Source organism: Argentina anserina, chromosome 6 (genome assembly GCF_933775445.1).
Source record: "Argentina anserina chromosome 6, drPotAnse1.1, whole genome shotgun sequence".
NCBI lineage: Eukaryota > Viridiplantae > Streptophyta > Magnoliopsida > Rosales > Rosaceae > Argentina > Argentina anserina.
The window spans coordinates 5,332,276-5,353,363 of NC_065877.1; the positions used below are offsets into that span (position 1 = coordinate 5,332,276).

Genomic DNA, 21,088 nt, shown 5'->3' on the forward strand with positions numbered 1-21,088 from the left:
CATTGCTCGACGCACTTATAATAAGTTAACCTCATTCGTAAGGAGTTAGGATCCACAACACACAGTGATCGATGACTAATTATTAATTAAGCAATCTCATTAAAACTTACGTACTGTTGATTTAGACAATTATTAGACAAATTATTATTCCAAGTTGCTATGGCAGCGCTGCTGCAAGCTGCAGAATCATCTGCCGAATGAAAGCCAAAACGGGATCTATCAACACGGACCTCTTCATTCCTTGGTCGATTATTTGGAATACGAGACTACTTAAGAGTGATCGTACGTCTTTCCTTTCATTTTCTGTTCCCTTACGCGCCGTGCCGGAAGTAGTCAAGACTCAAGACTCGAGACTAAGAAATGAGAGATATTTCAGTTGTCTACCAAGTAGTGTACGTAGCCACTGATGGCTTCTGTCCGAAGACGAAAATTAAGGATTGCTAACCACAAAAAGCAATACCGCCCAGACATTAGATCACGTGGTGGGGGGCTTATGTTCACGAACTCGACTACACTTGTTGTAATGTAATACTCATCAACCCCTCACTGATCTCATCAAGTTTACTTCAATTATTGAGTTCCAATTCATCGTAGCTAACCATATTCTGCCTAAGAAGACAGATGAATCGTATGTACGTAGTTTTTTTTATTTGGTTCTTCGTAAGTTTGGTTTCTTTCCAGTTGAATCTCAACATACCTGATAATCGATTCATTTGTTCCGCGGTAATGGTAATTTCCAATTGCATCAAGATTTTGTCTTCTTAATTATGTTCATCATCGATCGATCATTCAGATTGATCAATATGCTGATTTTTGTTTTTTTTTTCTTAAACTTAGTTTGATTTAATTAGCTACAGGGATTTCGACTCTCCTGAATCTTGATTCAATCACTGATAGGGAGAGGTGGTGAAGGTACCTTGCTAGCTGCTGCCGTACGATTAATATTGTCTTAAACTAATGTAGTACGTTTAATTAATTGGGAATACCAGTAATGCATGTCATGGTCACAGCTCATATGGTACGCAATACCTAATCAAATTGTACGTTTTAATTTCATATTCAATATCGAATTTCATTTGACCCCCACTGCATGCAGCTAAATACTAAATTTCACGAAAATGAGCGGTTGCCATTTCTTGGGTTTAGTTTACTTGTTGAATAGTTTGGTAGATGGGACTGATAATTATATATGTAATGCGTTCGCTGTGAATGGGACGCATATCTAGATGACAACTACAATGATTTAATGAGTAAACTTCTGGTTGGAAATTAAAATTAATTGGTATAAGACCTGTCCACCAAGCAATACTTTAGTCACTTATCATAAGTATATCGTGTACGAAGAATGTACCTCCTTGTTACACTTCGATGGCTCTAAAGTCTAAACTGTGATGAAGAAAATGAGACCATAAGGCTTGTACTGGGGAGGGATGGTTCTAACAGTATAATACCACATTTTAAGATAAATTAGCTTTATACCATTAATTTTGGGATGAAACTTATTATCATTTTCTTATTTTTCTCAACTACAATCTCATATATATATTTTTTATTTTTTTATTTTGTGTTTATTTTATCATATTATTCTTCTAACATATTGTTAGATAGACTAATTTATTCATAACAAATGAGATTTTTCAGAATTTTAAAAAATTGGTAAATTTGTTGACATCAAAGAGGACTTCCAGTTATACTGCTATATAGTAGTAGAGTTAGAATGTTTCGTCTAACACCACATTGTCTACTCATTTTTTCTTTCTTGTATTAGATATTATTAGTCACATAGAAAATCGATGAACATTACTCGATATCTAGTTTTAACTAAACAAGCTAGAGATAATTTTTGTCCAACATTTCATTTGATAGCAAAACACTTACCGGGATTCTATTTTCAATTTCACGACAAACAACTAAAATGAAACACAATAAGATTGTCCCCTATATAATAGTGTTTAGGTCACTCAGTCATGAAAACGTAGCTTCCTGAATCAAAAATTTGAAAGACCACACAAACCTAACCCCAACTAGAAAACGACCTAGCTAGGTAGCTGTTGGTATGAATCATGCAACACATTCCATACCAATTTATTTATTCACAACGAGCTACCCATCTGCCTTTCTCCAGATCATGTTCCATGCATGTTCCTGCTTCTCTGGCCTCCACAAGAATTATAAGATTGAGCAAGATTGCATTGCCAAATCTGCAGATCGAAGAATGGCATAGAAACTAGAAGAGAAGTAATATGGAGAAACAAGAAGGGGCAATGTGAGAAGAAGAGACGAGTTGGGTAGATAGGGCCTGCATGAGTCGTCACCTACAAAATGTGATTGACTCGGAACCGTTCTTATCTGAGTAAGGTGTACTACCACAAAGCATCTATATAAGTACGGCAATATATACTGTTATTATATATATCATATCTTATATCCATTTTCGTTCCTTTTATTTTATTTTATATATCTAAATTAAAAAGAAAATGAATTTGTGGGCTGTTTTGTCAGGTTGTACGTACTGTCAGCAGTTGGATCTGTCCTTCCTCACATATGTCCTCCACCAGATAAGCTGCTGCTGCTTTCACGATAAGAAAACGACTCTCCTTCTTCCTATACTGCCCCTATTTGCTTTCCGTGTTTACTCTCCGTCCTTCCCGTACGGAGCCTTCTTTTCACTGCCTAAATGACTTCACTACCCTTATATTTTTTCAGGCAACTTTGGTATTCTCACAAAGGCTACATTGTTCCTTTTTAGAAAAGAAAAAAATTTGTGTGTAATCTATGTATGCAAATTTTAGAAATACAAAAAACATGATTTTAACCGTTAAAATTTTAGTTTATTAATACATATCATTTCTGTAAAAGATTAATGTAGATAAAAATCGTTTATCTAGTTGATTGCATTAAACAAATGAACAGTTATGATAAAAGTTAGTAGTCTCATGATCATCCGTCAATTTATTTGATGCAATAAAATATGAAAACAATTTTTATTTACATTGTAAAAAGTAGGTAAATGAGAATAGAATTCAGATGCGCACTTACATACTAAGATATACGCAAGTTTTCCATATAAGAAGAAAAACTAAAGACATGGACCAAAGTTGTCGAGTCATCAAACTAACAATGTGAATTTATTTGATTTATGGTTCGAAAGCAAAGTAATACTTTAGGATGACCAATGTGGAGTATGTAACATAACCCGAGAAAATTAGAATAAACACCAAAGCATGTAACAATTTAATCATGTAACCTGAGAAAATCAGAATAAACGCCAAGGTTTACGATTTATTCATGTGCCCACTATAACCAAACTGGACTTCTTCTTTAGCATAGTTTCAATTAGTACAAACACTTAGACGTGTAAGTTTCTCGGTGTTGCTTAGTACAAAGTATACCGATTGTCAATTATTATAAATTATGATTGGAATGGCAAATTTTAGCAATTAGCACAGTTTTGTTTGGTCGCAAAGGAAGGGTAAAATCGTCCATTCAAAGCGAAACAAACAAGAAATAGGCCTTTAGTTCTCCTCCATCTGTCACTCCCGCAAGGGCAAAACAGTACTTTAGTCCTCCTTCTGCCCTTCATCTTCACTCCCTCCTCAGCTGTACCCAACCTACACAAACAGAAAACCAGAATTTCCTACACACGGTTACCTCAAATCCTCATAAAACCCATTCTCCCATATTTAAACAAATACCTCTCCAAAGTCCAAACTCTCATTTTCCTCATACCACAATCCCAACAATCAATCCACAAAGAAAATGGCAACACCAGAGCTTAAACTCCCTCCTCCCCTTCATCAACCCATGAAGACCCAAAAGACCATTCCCGACACAAACTTGTTCCATTTCCTCTCAGACGAAATCATCTTCATAATCCTCGACTTCCTCAACTCAAGCCCAACTGACAGAAAGTCCTTCTCTCTTGTCTCCAAGTCCTTCTACTCCCTAGAATCCAAACACCGCCGCACCCTCACCCCTCTCCGCTCCGACCACCTCCCCACCATCCTCGCTCGCTACCCTTCTCTCACGCGCCTCGATCTCACTCTCTGCCCACGTGTCACCGATGCCAACCTCGTCACAATCTCCAGTGCGTGCAACTCCACCCTCCAAAGCATCGATCTTTCCGAGTCCAACTACTTCTCCGGAACAGGGCTTCTCAGCTTGTCTTTGAACTGCAAACATCTGATCGAGATTGACATATCCAATGCGACCGAACTCAAAGACTCGGCTGCTGCGGCTCTGGCTCAAGCCAAGAACTTGGAGAAGCTCAAGTTAGGAAGGTGCAAGCAGATTACAGACATGGGTGTGGGATGCATAGCAGTAGGCTGTAGAAAGCTCAAGCTTGTCAGCTTAAAATGGTGTCTTGGTGTTGGTGACTTGGGAGTTGAGTTGCTTGCTCTCAAGTGTAAGGATCTTCGTAGTTTGGATCTGTCTTACTTGCCGGTAATTTTTATTTGATTTAACCTTTGGTTAATATAAATCATCTGAATCTCTGTTTTTGGTTTCCGAGTTGTAATGATGTTGTTTTGGTTATGGTGTTGCAGATCACGGATAAGTGTTTGCCGTCGATCTTTGAGTTATCGTATCTTGAGGATTTGGTTCTAGAAGGATGCTTTGGCATCGACGATGACAGCCTTGCAGCCTTCAGACATGGCTGCAAGTCGCTTAAGGTATCTATGCTTAGCTGGTTCAGTATTTCTTATGCCCTCTTGTGTTAGGCATCTTTGATTAATAATTTAGAGTTTGGTATAATTAGGTTGTGGATTCCATGTGTGCTCCTCAAAAGTTTAACACCTTTAACTTTTGATTATCCTTCCAATTATCCCAGAAAAATTAGTAAAAGGTTGGGAAAAAATAGATTTGATGCTAGGTTGTATAAGACGATCTTAGCCCTGTGCCCAAAAAATTATCTGCTTTGAGATTTTTGCTTGCTTATTAGTGTACTTGTGAAAAGATTGTTATATGCTTTTGTATGACTGTTGGATTTGTGTTTATTCTTGACAGAAGCTTGACATATCAAGTTGTCAGAACATTGGTCATAATGGCTTGGCTTCCCTAACTAGTGGCGGAGTTTTAGAGCAACTCGTATTGTCCCACGGTTCTCCTGTAAGTGTTAGATTTCTGTGTGTTGTTTTATTACCGGTTATAGTTTGAGTATGAACTCGTGATGTGTACTCTGCTGGTGTTTGTGTTCAGGTGACTGCTGCTCTTGCTGATAGTTTGAAAAGGCTTACAATGTTGAAATCAATCAAATTAGATGGTTGCTCAGTTACTTATGCTGGACTCCAAGCGATTGGAAACTGGTGTATGTCGTTAAGGGAGCTGAGCTTGAGTAAATGTCCTGGGGTAACAGATGAGGGGCTCTCCTCACTTTTGACAAAACACAAAGATCTGCGGAAGTTGGACATAACATGTTGCAGAAAGATAACTTATGCTTCCATAGAACATATGACAGTATCGTGCACGGCACTCACTTCTCTTAGGATGGAGTCGTGCACCCTGGTTCCGAAAGAGGCATTTGTCCTCATAGGGCAGAGATGCCGTTTTCTTGAAGAGATTGACATAACCGATAATGAAATTGATGATGAAGGTAATTTCCCCACTCAACTTCAATCTAATTATTATTTACTTTGATTTACATACTTATATGAATCACGTACTCATATGTCTCCAATATGTGCAGGTTTGATGTCGATCTCCAGATGTTCAGAACTCTCCAGCTTGAAACTAGGAATTTGCCTAAACATAACTGACGAGGGAGTTGCTCATGTTGGCATGTGCTGCTCGAAACTTGTAGGGCTTGATCTGTACAGGTTTGTAGTTCTTAATACATGAGCTTTTCTCTTAATCATTTTGTTTCTTTTGTCTTCTAGATTGAGAGAAACAGTATATTACAGCTTATAATGCTGAATGCTTTTAACACTTATTTATATTGTAGATTACAGCATTTAATGAAATAGATGAAGTAAAATGCAACTCTATTTTAACATGAGTAATCTTAAAGTGCTCTGTTCGAAAAGTGTACATAGTAGTTCAATAAAAACAAATCCCAATGTCATTACAAGCTGTTGTGATTTTGTAATAACTGTTCTGGTTATTTTCTTCAGGTGCATGGGAATTTCAGATTCTGGCATTGCAGCTATTACTCATGGTTGTCCTGGACTTGAGATGATTAATATAGCCTACTGTAAAGATATTACAGACAGTTCACTAATCTCCTTATCGAAATGCTCAAGGTTGAACACAGTAGAAAGTCGAGGATGTCCTCTTATCACATCTTTGGGTCTAGCTGCAATTGCTGTGGGATGCAAGCAACTGGTCAAGGTGGACATAAAGAAGTGTATCAATATTGATGATGTTGGGATGATTTCTCTTGCTCACTTCTCTCAGAAACTTAGACAGGTACTTCTGCTTTCCTGGGAGCCTAGCAGTTACTTAGAGAAGTCTTTTATTTTATCAGTTCTTTCATCCATTTTTTGCAGATTAATTTGTCATATACTTCTGTTACGGATGTGGGGCTGTTATCACTTGCCAGCATCAGCTGCCTGCAGAGGTTAAACGTCTTACACTTGAAGGGTTTGACTGCTAGTGGGCTTGCAGCCGCCTTTTTGGCATGCAGAGGGCTAACAAAAGTGAAGCTCCAGACAACCTTCAAGTCATTGCTTCCTCAAGGTCTTGTCGAACATTTACAAGCACGTGGTTGTGTGATTCAGTGGAGAGACAAATTTTTCCGGGTAAGCCTGAACTGCAGAACATTTTAAATTAATGAATGTAGTTGGTCTAATTTCATATCACAAACGATTTAAGTAACTAGAAGGATAGTGCATTCATTCCTTTCTGCATTTAGTTATGTTCTCTCTATCCCGTATTACCGACATAAATGCTAGCATATCGACTCAGACTATAAATTCCAGCTTATGTAGAAATCATAATTATAAATTGTGTTGACATTATTTTGTATAATCCACAGGCTGAACTCGATCCTCAGTGTTGGAAATTACAGTTGGAAGATGCCATACCGTGAGTTTGTTCCACATCCTTCAGGTTGGGTGAGATGCAAACACTGTTTTAAGCTCCTCAATGAGATCCAGCTCTTTGCTTTACCTGAAAGATGCGGCCTACATATAATGATAATACTACGTATGAGTTGGTATCTTTCGGCTTCTTGTTTAGGGCTATAGTTTTATGTTCTCTTCCATCAGAACCTCAAAACATGTATAAGAGATCGTTTTTGGTGAATGGATTTGGTGAAAGTTGTGTTGTGCGTTCATGTTTACTAGGTTAAGGGCTCCTAATGAGTAAGCTAATTCGCCATGTTTCAGTGGTGCATAACAAACTGAGAACCTGTCTGAGGCAAGAGCCGAACACCGCTTTAACAAACTTCAACAGTTCCACAACCAACAAGCTACTCAACAAGACTAACTTTTAACATAAGCTATGATGCTGTTCACTGCACAACTCCTGCTTTGCCATCGACTGATCGTAAAATGGAGTTTGTAGGAGAAAAGTAAGTTGTAAAATAGAGAAATGGTGCTGGGAATTCTGCTTGCTGAAGAGGGTTTTGTTACGTGTTGTTTCAAACAAAATTAATAAAAGGTCCTACCGGGAGTCGAACCCAGGTCGCTGGATTCAAAGTCCAGAGTGCTAACCACTACACCATAGAACCTAAGTTGCATTAAAACCAACTGATATCCTACAAAACTTAATTACTGAAAATTATTTATCTACAAACGAAAGTCACAAATTTATGACGTACTCTTTTGACTTCATCTGTTCATCAAACCATTGAACACTGTTCGTCATTAGGGCGTCGAAGACAATATTGCCAACATTAATGGCAGATTTATAACAGGTCAGCTCATATTTACTTACATTTGTGATTTGTCAGTAACATCGTTGGTTTCTTCCTACTGCAACCTTTAAAAGTTTAAAATAGTTCATGAACATGTATAAGCTTCGATCACTTCGATGGTGTTTCTGAAAAGTTGTCCTAACAATCGCTATGCTGCTACGACATCTTTTCTAGGCTCGATCGGTTTTAGGCTCTCCTGGTTCGAGCAATGAGCCTAAATCTTTGCCGATTGTTATGTGCATGTTCCTTGTTGTTGTATATATGGCGGTATGGGTTTAAGTCTTGGCTAATGTTATGTTTGTTTAGATTGAAGGCAATGTGAGTAGTTCTGCTTGAGTTGCTGATTTTGGTTTGCACTCTTCTCTTCTGTTTGATACCATTTGTTGGTCTGTTCGCCAAAAACACAATACTAAGAATTTGTTTACATCCATCACGCCACCAGTCACCCCTCATCCAAGCAAACTGCAAAGAACTTTAATTACTATTATAATGTTCTCTAAGATCACTCCAATTTTTTATAACTCATTGCCTGATTGGGTTATAACAAATTCACAATGACAAGTCTACCAAAAGGCTTTCCATTTATACTCGTATAAAATTTAGTATAAGGAACGTGTGTCTAGAATCTCACATACACCATCCAGTGCTATCCAAGAAAAGATTAAAAAAAATACAAAACTTAGTCCAAGATTCTTAAAAGACCCACATTCTTTTAAGATTTGAGCATAAGTAACATCTATGAGAAATAATTACAAGGAACTGTGGCGACTATACTACTTCACACATTCACACCAAGATCCGTTCTATGGTTCGGTCGTTAATACTTAATAGAGACATTCATGAGTGAAAAAAAAGGTTTTTTTTCGTACCAAATTATACTTTAAAAGCAACAAGTTACCAAATCTCGAGAAGAACATAATAATTGACAAACTAATGTCGTAATTCATAAATATTGAGGAAAAAATAAAGAATGAAAAGACAAATCACTCGTATTAACAACAAAAAATTACACCAAAAATTGGCAAATCTTTCTGAAATTTGCAATTACAAAAGAGAGAGTGAGGAGAAAAACAGAGCCAAATGCCTCGGTGCCACTTCACAGCAGCACAGATCTTCTTCATCATCTTCTTCTTCTTTTTCTTCTTCCCCAGCCGCCGGTCCAAGCCTACGTGTCCAGTCCATTCAAACCCGCAACTTTGACCGAGAACATTTTTCCACGGTCAAACTTTTCTCCACCTTCTTCGAAATAGCTTGAAGACACATCGCTCTCTCTATTGCGATCTCTACTACGTCACTTTGTTGAGTTTTGTTCAACACCTTTAAATACTCGTAGTCATTCTTAATCTCCATAAAAACCCAACTCCGAAACCAGAGAAGAACACCATGACTTCTTCCTTCACTCATCTCCTCACAAGCAACATGAACAACTTTGACCAGGACCGAACCGGAAGCTGGAGCTGGGGACTCTCCGACCGTTCAACGGAACCCGAAGTTCCTAAGTTCAAGTCACTCCAGCCGCCTTCTCTCCCTCTCTCTCCTCCTCCTCCTTCCCCTTCTTCTTACTTGGTTAACACTCCCGGTTTCAGCCCTACTGATTTTTTCAGCTCCCCCATGTTCCTGGCTAACTCTAACGTAAGTTTATGTTCTGCAACTCTCTCTGTTTCATTAGGGTTGTGTTGCCTTGGTTTGAGTTGCTAATATTGTTTGTTCTCTGTTGCAGACTATTCCATCTCCGACCACCGGAGCCTTTTCGAGTCAGATTTTTGACTGGATGAGCAATTCGAAAGAAAGCCAAGGAGCAGAGAAGGAGCAGAAAATGTTGACGGATTTCTCGTTCCAACCTGCAGCATCATCTCCATCGTTCAGCCTTCAACAACAATCTTCTTCAGGCATGGTTTCATCAATGGTGAGTTCTTTTCTCTAAGTTATCTTTGTGCCTCATTTTTCTTATGATCTTATCCTTCTAGTTGTCTAGTTGATGTGGTCCTGCTATTATTGAAGATTAATAATTCTGATAGAGTTCATTATTGATTTGTTAATAGGATGAATCATTGAAAAGTCAACAGCAGCAATCGTGGGGTTTCGACAAAACCTCAAGGCAAGAAGAACCTGTAGCAGAGAAATCTGAATATGCGCCGGTTCAGAGCTTCAATGCTGCTCCAAAACCTGAATACACACACTGCAGCACTCATTCGACTCAATATGTAAGGGAACAGAAATCAGATGATGGATACAATTGGAGAAAATATGGACAGAAGCAAGTGAAAGGTAGCGAAAATCCAAGGAGCTATTACAAGTGTACATTTCCCAATTGCCCTACAAAGAAGAAGGTGGAGAGATCATTGGAAGGACAGATTACTCAGATTGTGTACAAGGGTAGTCACAACCATGCCAAGCCACAATCGACAAGACGATCGTCCTCTCAACAATCCCTGCAAACAACGTATGGGATTTCTAATGAGTCCTCGACAATATACAATCCAAAAACTGAACCTGTCACGCTGCAAGAGGATTCCAACTCAGCCTCAGTGGGAGGAGAGGATGAATTTGAGCAAAATTCTCCAATAAGTAACTCAAATGGAGCTGATGATGACAATGAGCCCGAGGCCAAAAGATGGTAAGCTGAGAAAAATTGTGATGCCATTTGTATGATTGTATCTAATATCTATATGTGTAGCAATAACTACACCGAGTTATGGTACTAATTGTATGTTCAAATTTCAGGAAGGGAGAAAACTCAAATGAGACGTATGCAGCTCCCGGGAGTAGAATTGTGAAAGAACCTAGAATTGTGGTGCAGACCACAAGTGAAATTGATATTCTGGATGACGGGTATAGGTGGAGGAAATATGGACAGAAAGTGGTGAAGGGAAATCCAAATCCAAGGAGCTACTACAAATGTACTTTTACTGGCTGTCCGGTTAGGAAACATGTGGAGCGCGCATCTCAGGATATGAGGGCTGTGATCACAACTTACGAAGGGAAACACAACCACGATGTTCCTGCGGCGCGCGGCAGCGGTGGTTATGGCGCCAGTACTAGACCTGTTTCTGATACTAACAGCAACAGCAATGTATCAGTTACAGCTGTGAGGCCTTTGGCCTTGCCTACTCATTCTAACAACTTGAGCTACCTAAGCTCCCTTCAGAAGCAGCCAACATCAGAGAACCAATCACCTTATACTCTCAAAATGTTGCAGAACACAGGAAGTTATGGATACTCTGAACTGTGAAAGCTGAGGAAGAGGAAAATGACACATTCATTTGGAATCGAATATCTGAAACAGAACTTACAGATGAATTAGGCTTAGATTTGTATAGTTCCACAAGTTTCTATAAGGGTTAGTTATATACAGGGTCAATTGCATTTCTTTATTTGTTTTGAGGCCAAACCTGCAACAGTTGGCCTCATTCTTTTTGTGCATGTAAAATTTGCTCAAGCAGAATCGAAAAATAACACGTAGCATTATACATATACCTTAGACCCTTAGTTGTTGTGTGTTATCATCTTATGTAAGGAGATAAACATTGTTATTATTCTTATGGTTGAAGCAAAGTAGCAAACTGTGTATTTATGGAAACTTTGTTTGCTCACAACTTCTTGAAACTTTAGGCATCTTTGAACAGAAAAAAATTATATAAGGTAAAGAACGGTAAGATTTTGCTATTGAACAGAAGAAAAGTATGTATTCATGTGTAAAATAAGATGTACATCATATCTTACATATATCATCAGATTATGCACAATGGCCTAATGCGTGGGATCACGCCAAACCAATTCAAAAATTACATGAACGAATGCGAGCACTAAAGTACTCGCTTTCCCAAGTAAATTTACATGCATACATACACAAGAAGATGAAAGGAGAAAGAAAATTTTGGAGTGAAAGAAGTGAAGCCTGTCAATTCTATCATATATAAGACTGAGAAGATAACTTGTGCCCAGAAATGACAGCCAAGAGTGCAAGGGTAACGAAAGCGAGAAAAGCCATGCTAATGGCAGATGCCGAGGCGTCTGTAAACATGTTGTCTTGTGACTCCCTCATTCTATTTGTTAACGGAATCGCCGAAGATGCTGATGATATCAGAAGGTATGCCATAATCTGCAGCAAGCCCACCCACAAGTATTGTAAATGTCAGTCTCAAAACAACACTCTCTTCCAATAGTATAGGCACTGATGTAAACATCACGCTCCTATTACAAGATTCAGATAATAAAACCTGTCTGTTTGTCATATCAACTTTGTTTTTTTCTCTCAATTGTTGTAATTAGACCTTTACGCAAATTCATCACATGTTTTATGTGATAGCTAAGTTTTCCTGCATACAATGCATTTCATTTCCAACCACCTTATGTATAGCCTTGATTGATCTCTTTAACTGATTAACATGTTCATTACATTATTACACATACGACTCTACCTCTAGTGTTTGAAGACGACTCTACATAAAAATAAACACCACGAGACATTATTCTTAGCAACATTATTACGAAACAATTTCTTTAGATTAGGTAAGATGTTTATTCCAATCAAAAGTCAACATAGAGATGCAAATAGGGCAGACCTGGTCTCCAATGAAGTCCGCCAAGGCGGACGTCCGGCGCTGAAACATCTCTTTTCCGGTGGCATGTTTAAAAGTTTGTGCTGCGGAATAAAACGTCGCCAATATAGCTATTGCCAACAAATACCTATACCACACAAATTTCCCGATCAATCATATACCCAAATTTCCATGATTGAAATCAATGAAATACAAAACAACCAATACCTGTATTCTTCATACTTATCGAAGTCTTTCCAATCCCCGTGTTTGTTACTGGCCATGATGACGAAGGCCAGGAAAGAGAGTACCAACGACAGCCCTCTCAACGCCACCCCGCCTTTCGTCACCATGTCATTTCTCTTCCACCGCCGTATGATCCCGGCCACCCCGAACCCGGTTGCGGCCGGTGCCGCCTCCGACTGGCTCTCCACGTCAGCAGCAGGTGGAGCCGTGGGCGGGGATTTCTGTTGTTGTTGGTCATGTTTGGTCGAAGCTTCGTCTTGACTCGTCATCATAAAACGAGAGTGCGGAAACTGATACCGAGGATGATTTGTGAGGATGTGGGAATCGAGAATTGACTGGTTTATGATGAGTGAAATGGACAGGTCAGCGTGTGATGTTCTTGTGCTTAGTCGGCAGTTTGGCGTGTCTTGGGGGTACACAGTTGTAATTGGGCTATGGAGTGAGAAACGTGGCGAGAAAGGATGGCGTTGGGGTAAAGGTGTCACATAGGAGTGTTGGTGGACAATTGTAACTAGGGTGAACTGTCTGGCACTCTGGCAATGGGGAACTTTGTTCTGGATGATTCCAATGTTTGCATGAGTTGGGGAGTTGGGGTAATGATCATGTGAAACGATTCCATCGAGTATTCATGACGGTTGAGATTCTAATTAGGACTAAATAAATGCCTTAATGTCAACCAGTTTCTTTCCCATTTTGATGAAACTTGTTGTCATAAAAATCCTTACAGACGTCGTACTCCGGCGATCAATTTCCGTCAAATTCATATAGACACTGTGCTGTGGTGATAAGTTGATTTTGTGACGAATTATGTTTGATATAGTTAAATTCTGATTAGTGACAACATTATATTAATAGATAACAGTAAAGATAAAGATTTAAAATGAGTTCGCTTAGATGTTCGCGGTATCACTAAGTGTCGACTTTTGAGAAATTGAGCAAGTCCTGGTAGAAGTCTAGAAGGTACTGGTGGAAGACTCATTCATAAACATGAAAAGGTACATTCTAACAAGAAGTCTAGAAGGCTCACTCTAGTGCTTTGAATATTAGTTTATTTAGTTGGTGCACAGCTCAAACTATATGTTGTGTAGAAAGTCTTGAGCACGTTAGGGTTGACACCTTCAGCTCCCCACCCACTCGATGAAAGACTAGGTGACAAGTGATTGTAATTACATATACCAAACTTCTATGGAGGCCTTATGGTTTCGATTAAAAATCTGAGTTCATGATTGAGTTAGATGGAATTAATTTTCATATTTCCTCATATAGGAAATGAAAGAGTGTTTTCATCCTCACTACTCCAAGATGCATCGTATTTCTCAGTAACAAAGATCGCTTGGTGAGTTAAACCTACTTCAATTACTTCCCCTTCAAGTACTCCAACTATCAAATTTTTCCAGTTATCAGGTCTAAGCTTCCTGCATTGCTTAAAAATCCTTATGATCGAGATGACTTCACTAGTTCACGTATAGCATCTTTCATTTTTAGCCTTCACCATTTTCTTAATCCACCGATGAGGTTGGTGTCCCAGTGCAACCTTTAAACCTTACACAAATTGTTAGGAATTGAAATATTACAATATCCTTGCATCTTCTTTCTTTTCCCTCGACACTATTTGATTTAACCAGTGGTTCCAGTCACATAATCAGTTAAGCTGGGTTTTCGTAAAGCTCATCAATCAAATCCTGATTGGGCCAAGGCTCCATTATACATGCTTAGATGAGTCATTAGCTTCTCTGTTCACGACATTATAGAACAGACCCCAAATGGGCTGATGTCGACCCTCAATCCCCATGAACTATGGTAACCAAGAATCATTATCTTTTAATGTAGGCAGAATAAAAAAATTTAGTCACAAATTTTTTTGTTTCTACGAACGCAAGATAATTTGTGAATTGAAAAGAGTTTGCGAATTGAAATTTGCAGACAAGACTTATCCACGAGTTGAATTCAATAGTTGAATTGAAATTGTTATTTCTCTATTGCCCAATTCCCAAATATGCTGGAAACTAAAAAAGAAAAGAAAGTTGATCTTTCATGGAGGAGCAAATGACAAACAATTATAATAAGATAGATATAATTATAAATATAACCGATGAAATAAAAAAAATAAAATAATATGATTGAAACTTGGGAGAATTACCTAAAACTCGCAGAGTCGTAGCCACAAAGGAAAATTTAAAATACATAAAACTCTCTATTTTACCTTAATTTCTTATATATAAATAATATTATTTTTATCTAAAATATATACCGGACTTTTTTTTTGGGCCTACTTGGGTTGTAGGATCTAGGCGGCCACCTGCTAGGCCTAGCCCGAGGGCCGGCCCTGCCAAGACTTGTTTGCAAATAGCATTGTTTCAAAGTTTCACAACTTTTTCTTTAATATGTGATTTTGACGATTGTATTTAGTCATATACCACTTCAAGCAAAACTTCGTTTTCATATATGCAATGGCATACACTATAGGATCAAGAAGGTCCTTATTCCTTAACCAATAAGATTGGAACGAGCACCAAATTATCGTCGGCGCGCTATGAATTAGGAGCACTTGGTCCCTTTGTTGTGGAAGGAACTCTCAAGTTCTATATGCCATTATCCATAATCCGTCATGTCATTACCATTGAAATAGAAAGGTCGAGACGTCTTCATAAAAATCCCAACCACACCTTTGGGAATATCTCTTCTTTTCAAGGGAAGAAACTCATTTCAATTTCGTGGCTGTACTACTACTTACTATCTTGTCTTGTACTGTATAACAATGACATCAAGCGACCATTCATGTGAGCCCAATTTGTTGATCAAACACCTTCAAATTTCTTGAAGGATGTGACATATATATGCACCTAGAAGAAAAACACGTGGGAAAACAATGTACATACTACTGATACTACTAGTAGTATTCTTCTTCATTTTTGGTTTTGTCTGCAAGTTGACTGAAGTTATTTCCGATTAAAATGACCTCCAACTAACTTGTATCTTTCGTTTTCTTCATGTCTGCTACTTCATTCATAATATAGTCATCCGAAAAGTCGTTTGAATGTAATTTTGATATGGGTTAGCTCCATACATTAGTACCATGTATTAGCCTCCATGATGTTGATGAAGAATCAAAGGGTTGGAGAACAAGTTGTTGTATCATAAGGGAAATGCTGATTTGTCAAAGGAGCATTAATGAAGTTTCCCATTAGTACCATGTATTGGCCTCTACGATGTTGATGAAGAATCAAAGGGTTGGATAACAAGTTGTTGTATCATAAAGCAAAGGCCGATTTGTCAAATGAGCATTAATGAAGTTTTCTAGTTAGACTAGGAATGCTTCACGGCATGATTCTCTTCCCATATAGGTTGGGAATTCCTTCTTCATTTTCTATCTTTACTATAGATAGATCTAGATGTATTTGGAAGGGTGTTTTCAAATATATTTTCAGATTTATTAAAGAATAAATTGTAATCAAGGTTGATTATGTAAAAGGATAGAGATCAGGTGTTCTATCCTTTTATTCAATTCATTTTGTATTTTCAAATACGGATTATTCCTTTCTAGGTGAGAGAAATATGAAGGTTGTAATGAGTGAGTGGAATTTCTTTATAGGGTTAAGAGGAGAAGTGTGTGTGTGTGTGTGTGTGTGAGTTAGGTTGCATGAGGTAGCCGAATACACATGCAGAAAAGACAAGAAATATTTATTGAGGAGAGAAAAACTTAGTTGCTAGGAGATCTTAGTGACTCAATTGAAAAATACCTTATTGACAACATCGACAAGCTTAGTGAAGTCGACATACGTGTGATTACAACGATCTTAATAAGGTTGTATCGACACTTGAAGCAACGATCTTAGTGAAGTTATTTCATACTTGATTGTGACTATCAAGTAAGAAGTATTTTTCTTTTGAGAATAATATTATCATAGATTAAAGTATAATCTTGTAATATGAATTATTCAATAGAAAAGTGAAATTCTTCTACATATTCCGCTGCTATTACTCGTTATTGTTATATCTTATATTTTCAAGTACGTTTTAGTTTGTCTTGAACATTTGAACTTAGGCTCTCTCCAATAGTTGATGTTACTGGTAGCACACTAAACTGATATTATTTATCTATCATTTCCAGTAATGGTACACTACATTGTAGCACTATGACCATGTGGCGAGTTTTAATCAGGGTTGTGATACACATGCATCATGTCACACACTCGTGTGTGTTACGAGTAGCACCAATGTGCCACATTAGCACACGAGTGCCTTTTATAGCATATAAATGCAATGTAGCACGTATGCATACTAATCCATGGTGTTGGAGACTATTGATGCTATTTACAATTTGTGGCACCTTACACCCACCGTTTGACAGAGAATCATGCTTATTGTCACATCTGGAAAGGAACATGAACAATATATTAAGATTATGACGAAAATTAGCAAGTGAATAGAGTGATTTTGTTTCGCTAAAACACTCACTAACGTGAACTAGTGAATAAAAGTTTTTCGACAAAACAAATTCATTCACGAAATAAAATGATAACACTTTACATTTCCGCAAAAATAAATGAATTTCTACAACAAAAAATGCAGAAGGTAGTGTTGAGGCCACCGGCCCAAATTAAACAAGTAGACAACTGAAATTTTTTAAAAACAAAAGTGGTAAGAATAACTAAGAAAACAATCTCGGGAAACTTTACTCGAAAACATTGATACAAGACATGAAAGTGAGATGCATGAAGGCGTACATGAAAACTAACTCTCAAATGAGGCTCCTAACTCTAGAAATAACGATTGGACCTGCAAAGGAACTAAAGTAGGGGTGAGCGTCGTCCTCGCTTGCCCAGTAGGGGTCAGCTCGCCCATGAGGTGTGAAAATCGGGTAAGGATATCAAAATATAATTTTATATAACATTAAGGGTAGGTTTTTGCCAGAGAAAATCACATTTATATCAATTATGCAAGTTTGAGAAATATTATGCTAAATAGTTTATGGAGCTTCAAAGGTAGGGTAAGACAAATTCAACTATAAGCAATGCTCGACCGATCCTAGCGACTAAATAGTCGAGGCCAACTACATGTCTATTATAATAAAAGAGTAGTGAGAGTGTCCATTTAAACGGAATGCCCTCAATAGTATAGAAAAGAATGGATCTAATAATAAATAGGGCATTACCCCGCCGGAGGTTCACGGTCATCGACATTGTAGGATTACCTAGAATGCTAGGCTCATGTCACTCTCAGGTCAACACACGCGAGGATTCACTACTTACCTTATCTCGAAAATTGTGCCTAGTCTCGAGTTTTCACAACATTTAATGCATTATAAATCATTCAACCGAGAACTAGGCTATGCATTTATAATTGGCCCAAAATCAGCAAAGAAGGGTTAGCTCCCCTACATGGAATGACATGCAGAATTTCAGCCGATATCCAAATCCAACGTATAGCTGCTGCTGCTACTCCAAGTCTCCGAAAGATCCTCATAACATCAACTATGAGTTCATGAGGTATAAAAGACTCAACATCAAAGTCAAATATCGAAAATAAGTTGACTCGATCTTTTTTTCCTAGTTTGACCAGGAAAGTCAAATGTTGAATTTTCATTGACCAAGTCTTTCCTGGGTTGACCAGGAGTTGATTAAGTTGGCCGACTAATTTTCGACTAACTCTCGAATGACTCGAAAATAGTCCAACTATACTTATTGAACGATAATAAGCATGCTTTAGAGTTAAACATACCCTAAATCGTAAAGATAATATTTAATAATTTACCAACACTTTTCTAAGTTACACGAATTCTCGTTTCTCGAACCGGGTTAGAATTAGAACTATTGAATAGTCGTAACTAAACGTTACATGAATTGTCGCCATTTTAAGTACGATGGGTTTTCACTAAGTTACCTTAGGTAAAAGTAAAACTGTCAAAATCATTTAGTAAAAAGTAAAATGTAACTTAGGATAAAACTGTAAAAGTCAAAGTCAAATAGTAAAACAGTATTTTAGAAACAGTAAATCTGACAAAGGCATTTTAGTAATTTCACCATGTGGTAAAACAATGAATGGATAAAAGTAAAATTGTAAAAACCAACATTTTCACCCTTATCTTTCTGATCCTATTTTCGGTCTCCCAAACCACCTCCGTTTAAATCAACTCCAATCCACAAACAACAAAACCAACAAACAACAACAATGAGATATTACATAGGTATTAAAACATAGTTTTCTACCTCTGATGAGCTAAAATGCAGAGGTGAAGGCAGTGATGCTTTTAGCCTCGATTTGGGGCTGCTGCCTTGTCCATATTTGTTGCTATTGTCCCAAATTCCTTGATCAACCTTCCAGCACTGGCTTAGAAGTCCCTACGTTCATCTATTACTCGCCTCACCATCGAGCAATAAGGCAGAACATAATCAAGAGTGTAGAAAATGGGATTAAGGTTTCGTTGGAATACAATTTAGGCTTAATCGAATTAGGGGACAGAAACAAAAGCTGGGCTTACCATTAGATGTGAATGGGCTCGTTGATGTTCTTAGACTCACCAGGAGGAAGCTCGACGGCGGAGCACGGCGGCGGTAATGGATACCGAAAATGGAAAGATTGTATTGGCTTCAATTCGACGAAACCAAAGGTAGAAATTGTTTGGGTTTTAAAGAATATAGGCTTGGCTTATCAGAAGAAGACTAAGGAGTTTGCCGAAGCTGAAGACCTCGCCGGAAAATCACCCAAGGCATCTCACTGCCTCTATTTCGATTTCACCAAAAACGATGGTGAAAGGATGATCGAAAGATGTAGGAATGAAAGGGAATATGAGGTGAATATGGTGGTGGGATTGCATGCCGCAACCTTTGCCAGACGACAGTGGAGTGAGGAGGAGAAGATAGAGTGAGTCTTCGGTGGAGTTGCAGAAGAGAAGAAAGAGTCGAAGAAGAAAAGAAATGAGGGAGGAGAAGAAATAAGGAAAAGAAAGGGAGAGAAAGTTGGGCTCGGGCCTTGGGTCCGGGTCAAAATATTTTGGGGTTTTTCTTAAAAGCATGAAAACAAATACCCAAAACAGAAAATTATTTTTAAAATAAAACACAACTTTAGGAATTCGTAAAAAATAAAACCGAGTGTCGGAAAAATATTCCGAATACATTTTCGAGCTCGTGGCGACGTGTAGTTTAATAAGATGTATTAAACTACATACTTGACATTTAAAGTAAATATCGATTAATTAGTCATAATGTGTCGGTAATCGAGATTAGAAATCTCGGGTATTACACTTATACTCCTTTCTCTTTGATAGTTGAAGTAGATGAGAAGCATAACTAATCACACTACCACAAACAACACCGTTTGGTTTCATCTTAATCCCTACATCAATTCTTGTCTGCATGTTAAATCAAGATAGATGGAGAAAAAGACACCCAACAACGTATCTTATTCTCTAAACCACATAAGGAAAGGATGTGACAAACGCCATCTTTGGACTTCATCCTCTCGACAAAGTTAAATACAACTATATACGGTTGAAGCTACCTAACATATGAATGGTAAACAATTAACAAAACCTAAAGCCCGAGAGCTCTGCCAAACTCGGAACTTCTTAGGGTTTTTGAGGAAAATTTGTGTTCCCTCCAATAGAAGGCGGCCTAGCCAAGATGGTGGATTGTGAGAGATTTGCAGCTCCAGGAGTGGTTTGGTTTGTGATCACAGTTTGGTTGCAGCGACGCTAGTGGCAATGATGCTTTGGTGTCGATCTAGAGGGGTTGGTCCGGTCTCTGTGATGGTTTTGAGATGGCAGGGTTGTGGCTTCAGATATGGGGGAGCGCAGGCCTGCGTCGGTCTTTAACCTGAGTTTTATCTAGGTCAGAGGTCGATGATTCTTTTTTCTCAATTGATTTTTGCTGGTGGTGTGCTGTAATATCCCGATTTTTTAAGTAAGTCAAATTTTTTTTTTTCAAAAATAGAAAGTAGAGGTCGTCACGAGTTTGCCGTATTTTTCAGTGAATTTTTTAGAGTTACGAACTATTTTTAACAATTTTTCAAAGTTTCGTCGAAGTTGCATTACGTGATGACGTGGCGGCATCCCATTAGTCCAAAACTTAGCTTAATTGCTAAGTATTTTAGTCCCCATCCGTGTCACGTTTGATGTGTCACATGGACACTTGTCAAATAAAGAGAGATGACCAGTGGTTGCTTGACATGTAGCAACAAAGCCACAAATGAGATAGTCATATGACTAGGAGTATTGGTCAGACGGAGTGTGTGGAATCTAACGGTGTTTCATTATTTGTAACTTTATTTTGGTGATATAATTTTTTTTCTTTTTTTTTTTCTTAAAAAAACATATGAACGGTAAGGACCAAGGGATAGGAGAAAGAAAAAAGAAGGGTGACAATCGTGACATATGTTCAATAACGATGCCTTTGGATTATACCCGAAATATATGGGGTCCTTTTCTTTACAAAATCTAGATGCTTAATCT

At 38.0% G+C, this 21,088-nt stretch overlaps 3 protein-coding genes and 1 non-coding gene across 4 annotated transcripts; 2 read left to right on the forward strand and 2 right to left on the reverse strand.

The window, feature by feature from the left end:
- The first annotated feature begins 3,627 nt into the window (after positions 1–3,627).
- Positions 3,628–7,264, forward strand: LOC126801010 (F-box/LRR-repeat protein 3-like). Its single transcript, XM_050528449.1, has 8 exons — positions 3,628–4,443; positions 4,545–4,670; positions 5,005–5,106; positions 5,197–5,590; positions 5,684–5,813; positions 6,108–6,402; positions 6,483–6,734; positions 6,971–7,264. Exons 1-8 carry the CDS (start codon positions 3,760–3,762, stop codon positions 7,022–7,024), a joined length of 2,037 nt encoding a protein of 678 aa, XP_050384406.1. The 5' UTR covers positions 3,628–3,759; the 3' UTR covers positions 7,025–7,264.
- A 330-nt stretch (positions 7,265–7,594) lies between these two features.
- Positions 7,595–7,666, reverse strand: TRNAQ-UUG (transfer RNA glutamine (anticodon UUG)). The gene has a single exon. It is a non-coding gene; the product is annotated as a tRNA-Gln (tRNA).
- Positions 7,667–9,213: 1,547 nt separating this feature from the next.
- On the forward strand, positions 9,214–11,407 carry LOC126801011 (WRKY transcription factor WRKY24-like). The gene is made up of 4 exons (XM_050528450.1): positions 9,214–9,484; positions 9,573–9,758; positions 9,895–10,469; positions 10,577–11,407. Exons 1-4 carry the CDS (start codon positions 9,236–9,238, stop codon positions 11,082–11,084), a joined length of 1,518 nt encoding a protein of 505 aa, XP_050384407.1. The 5' UTR covers positions 9,214–9,235; the 3' UTR covers positions 11,085–11,407.
- Positions 11,408–11,525: 118 nt separating this feature from the next.
- On the reverse strand, positions 11,526–13,219 carry LOC126801012 (CASP-like protein 4B1). The gene is made up of 3 exons (XM_050528451.1): positions 12,622–13,219; positions 12,418–12,541; positions 11,526–11,954 (listed from the first exon to the last, which is right to left on the reverse strand). The coding sequence occupies exons 1-3, from the start codon at positions 12,909–12,911 to the stop codon at positions 11,763–11,765; spliced, it is 606 nt and encodes a 201-aa protein (XP_050384408.1). The 5' UTR covers positions 12,912–13,219; the 3' UTR covers positions 11,526–11,762.
- Positions 13,220–21,088: the final 7,869 nt, after the last annotated feature.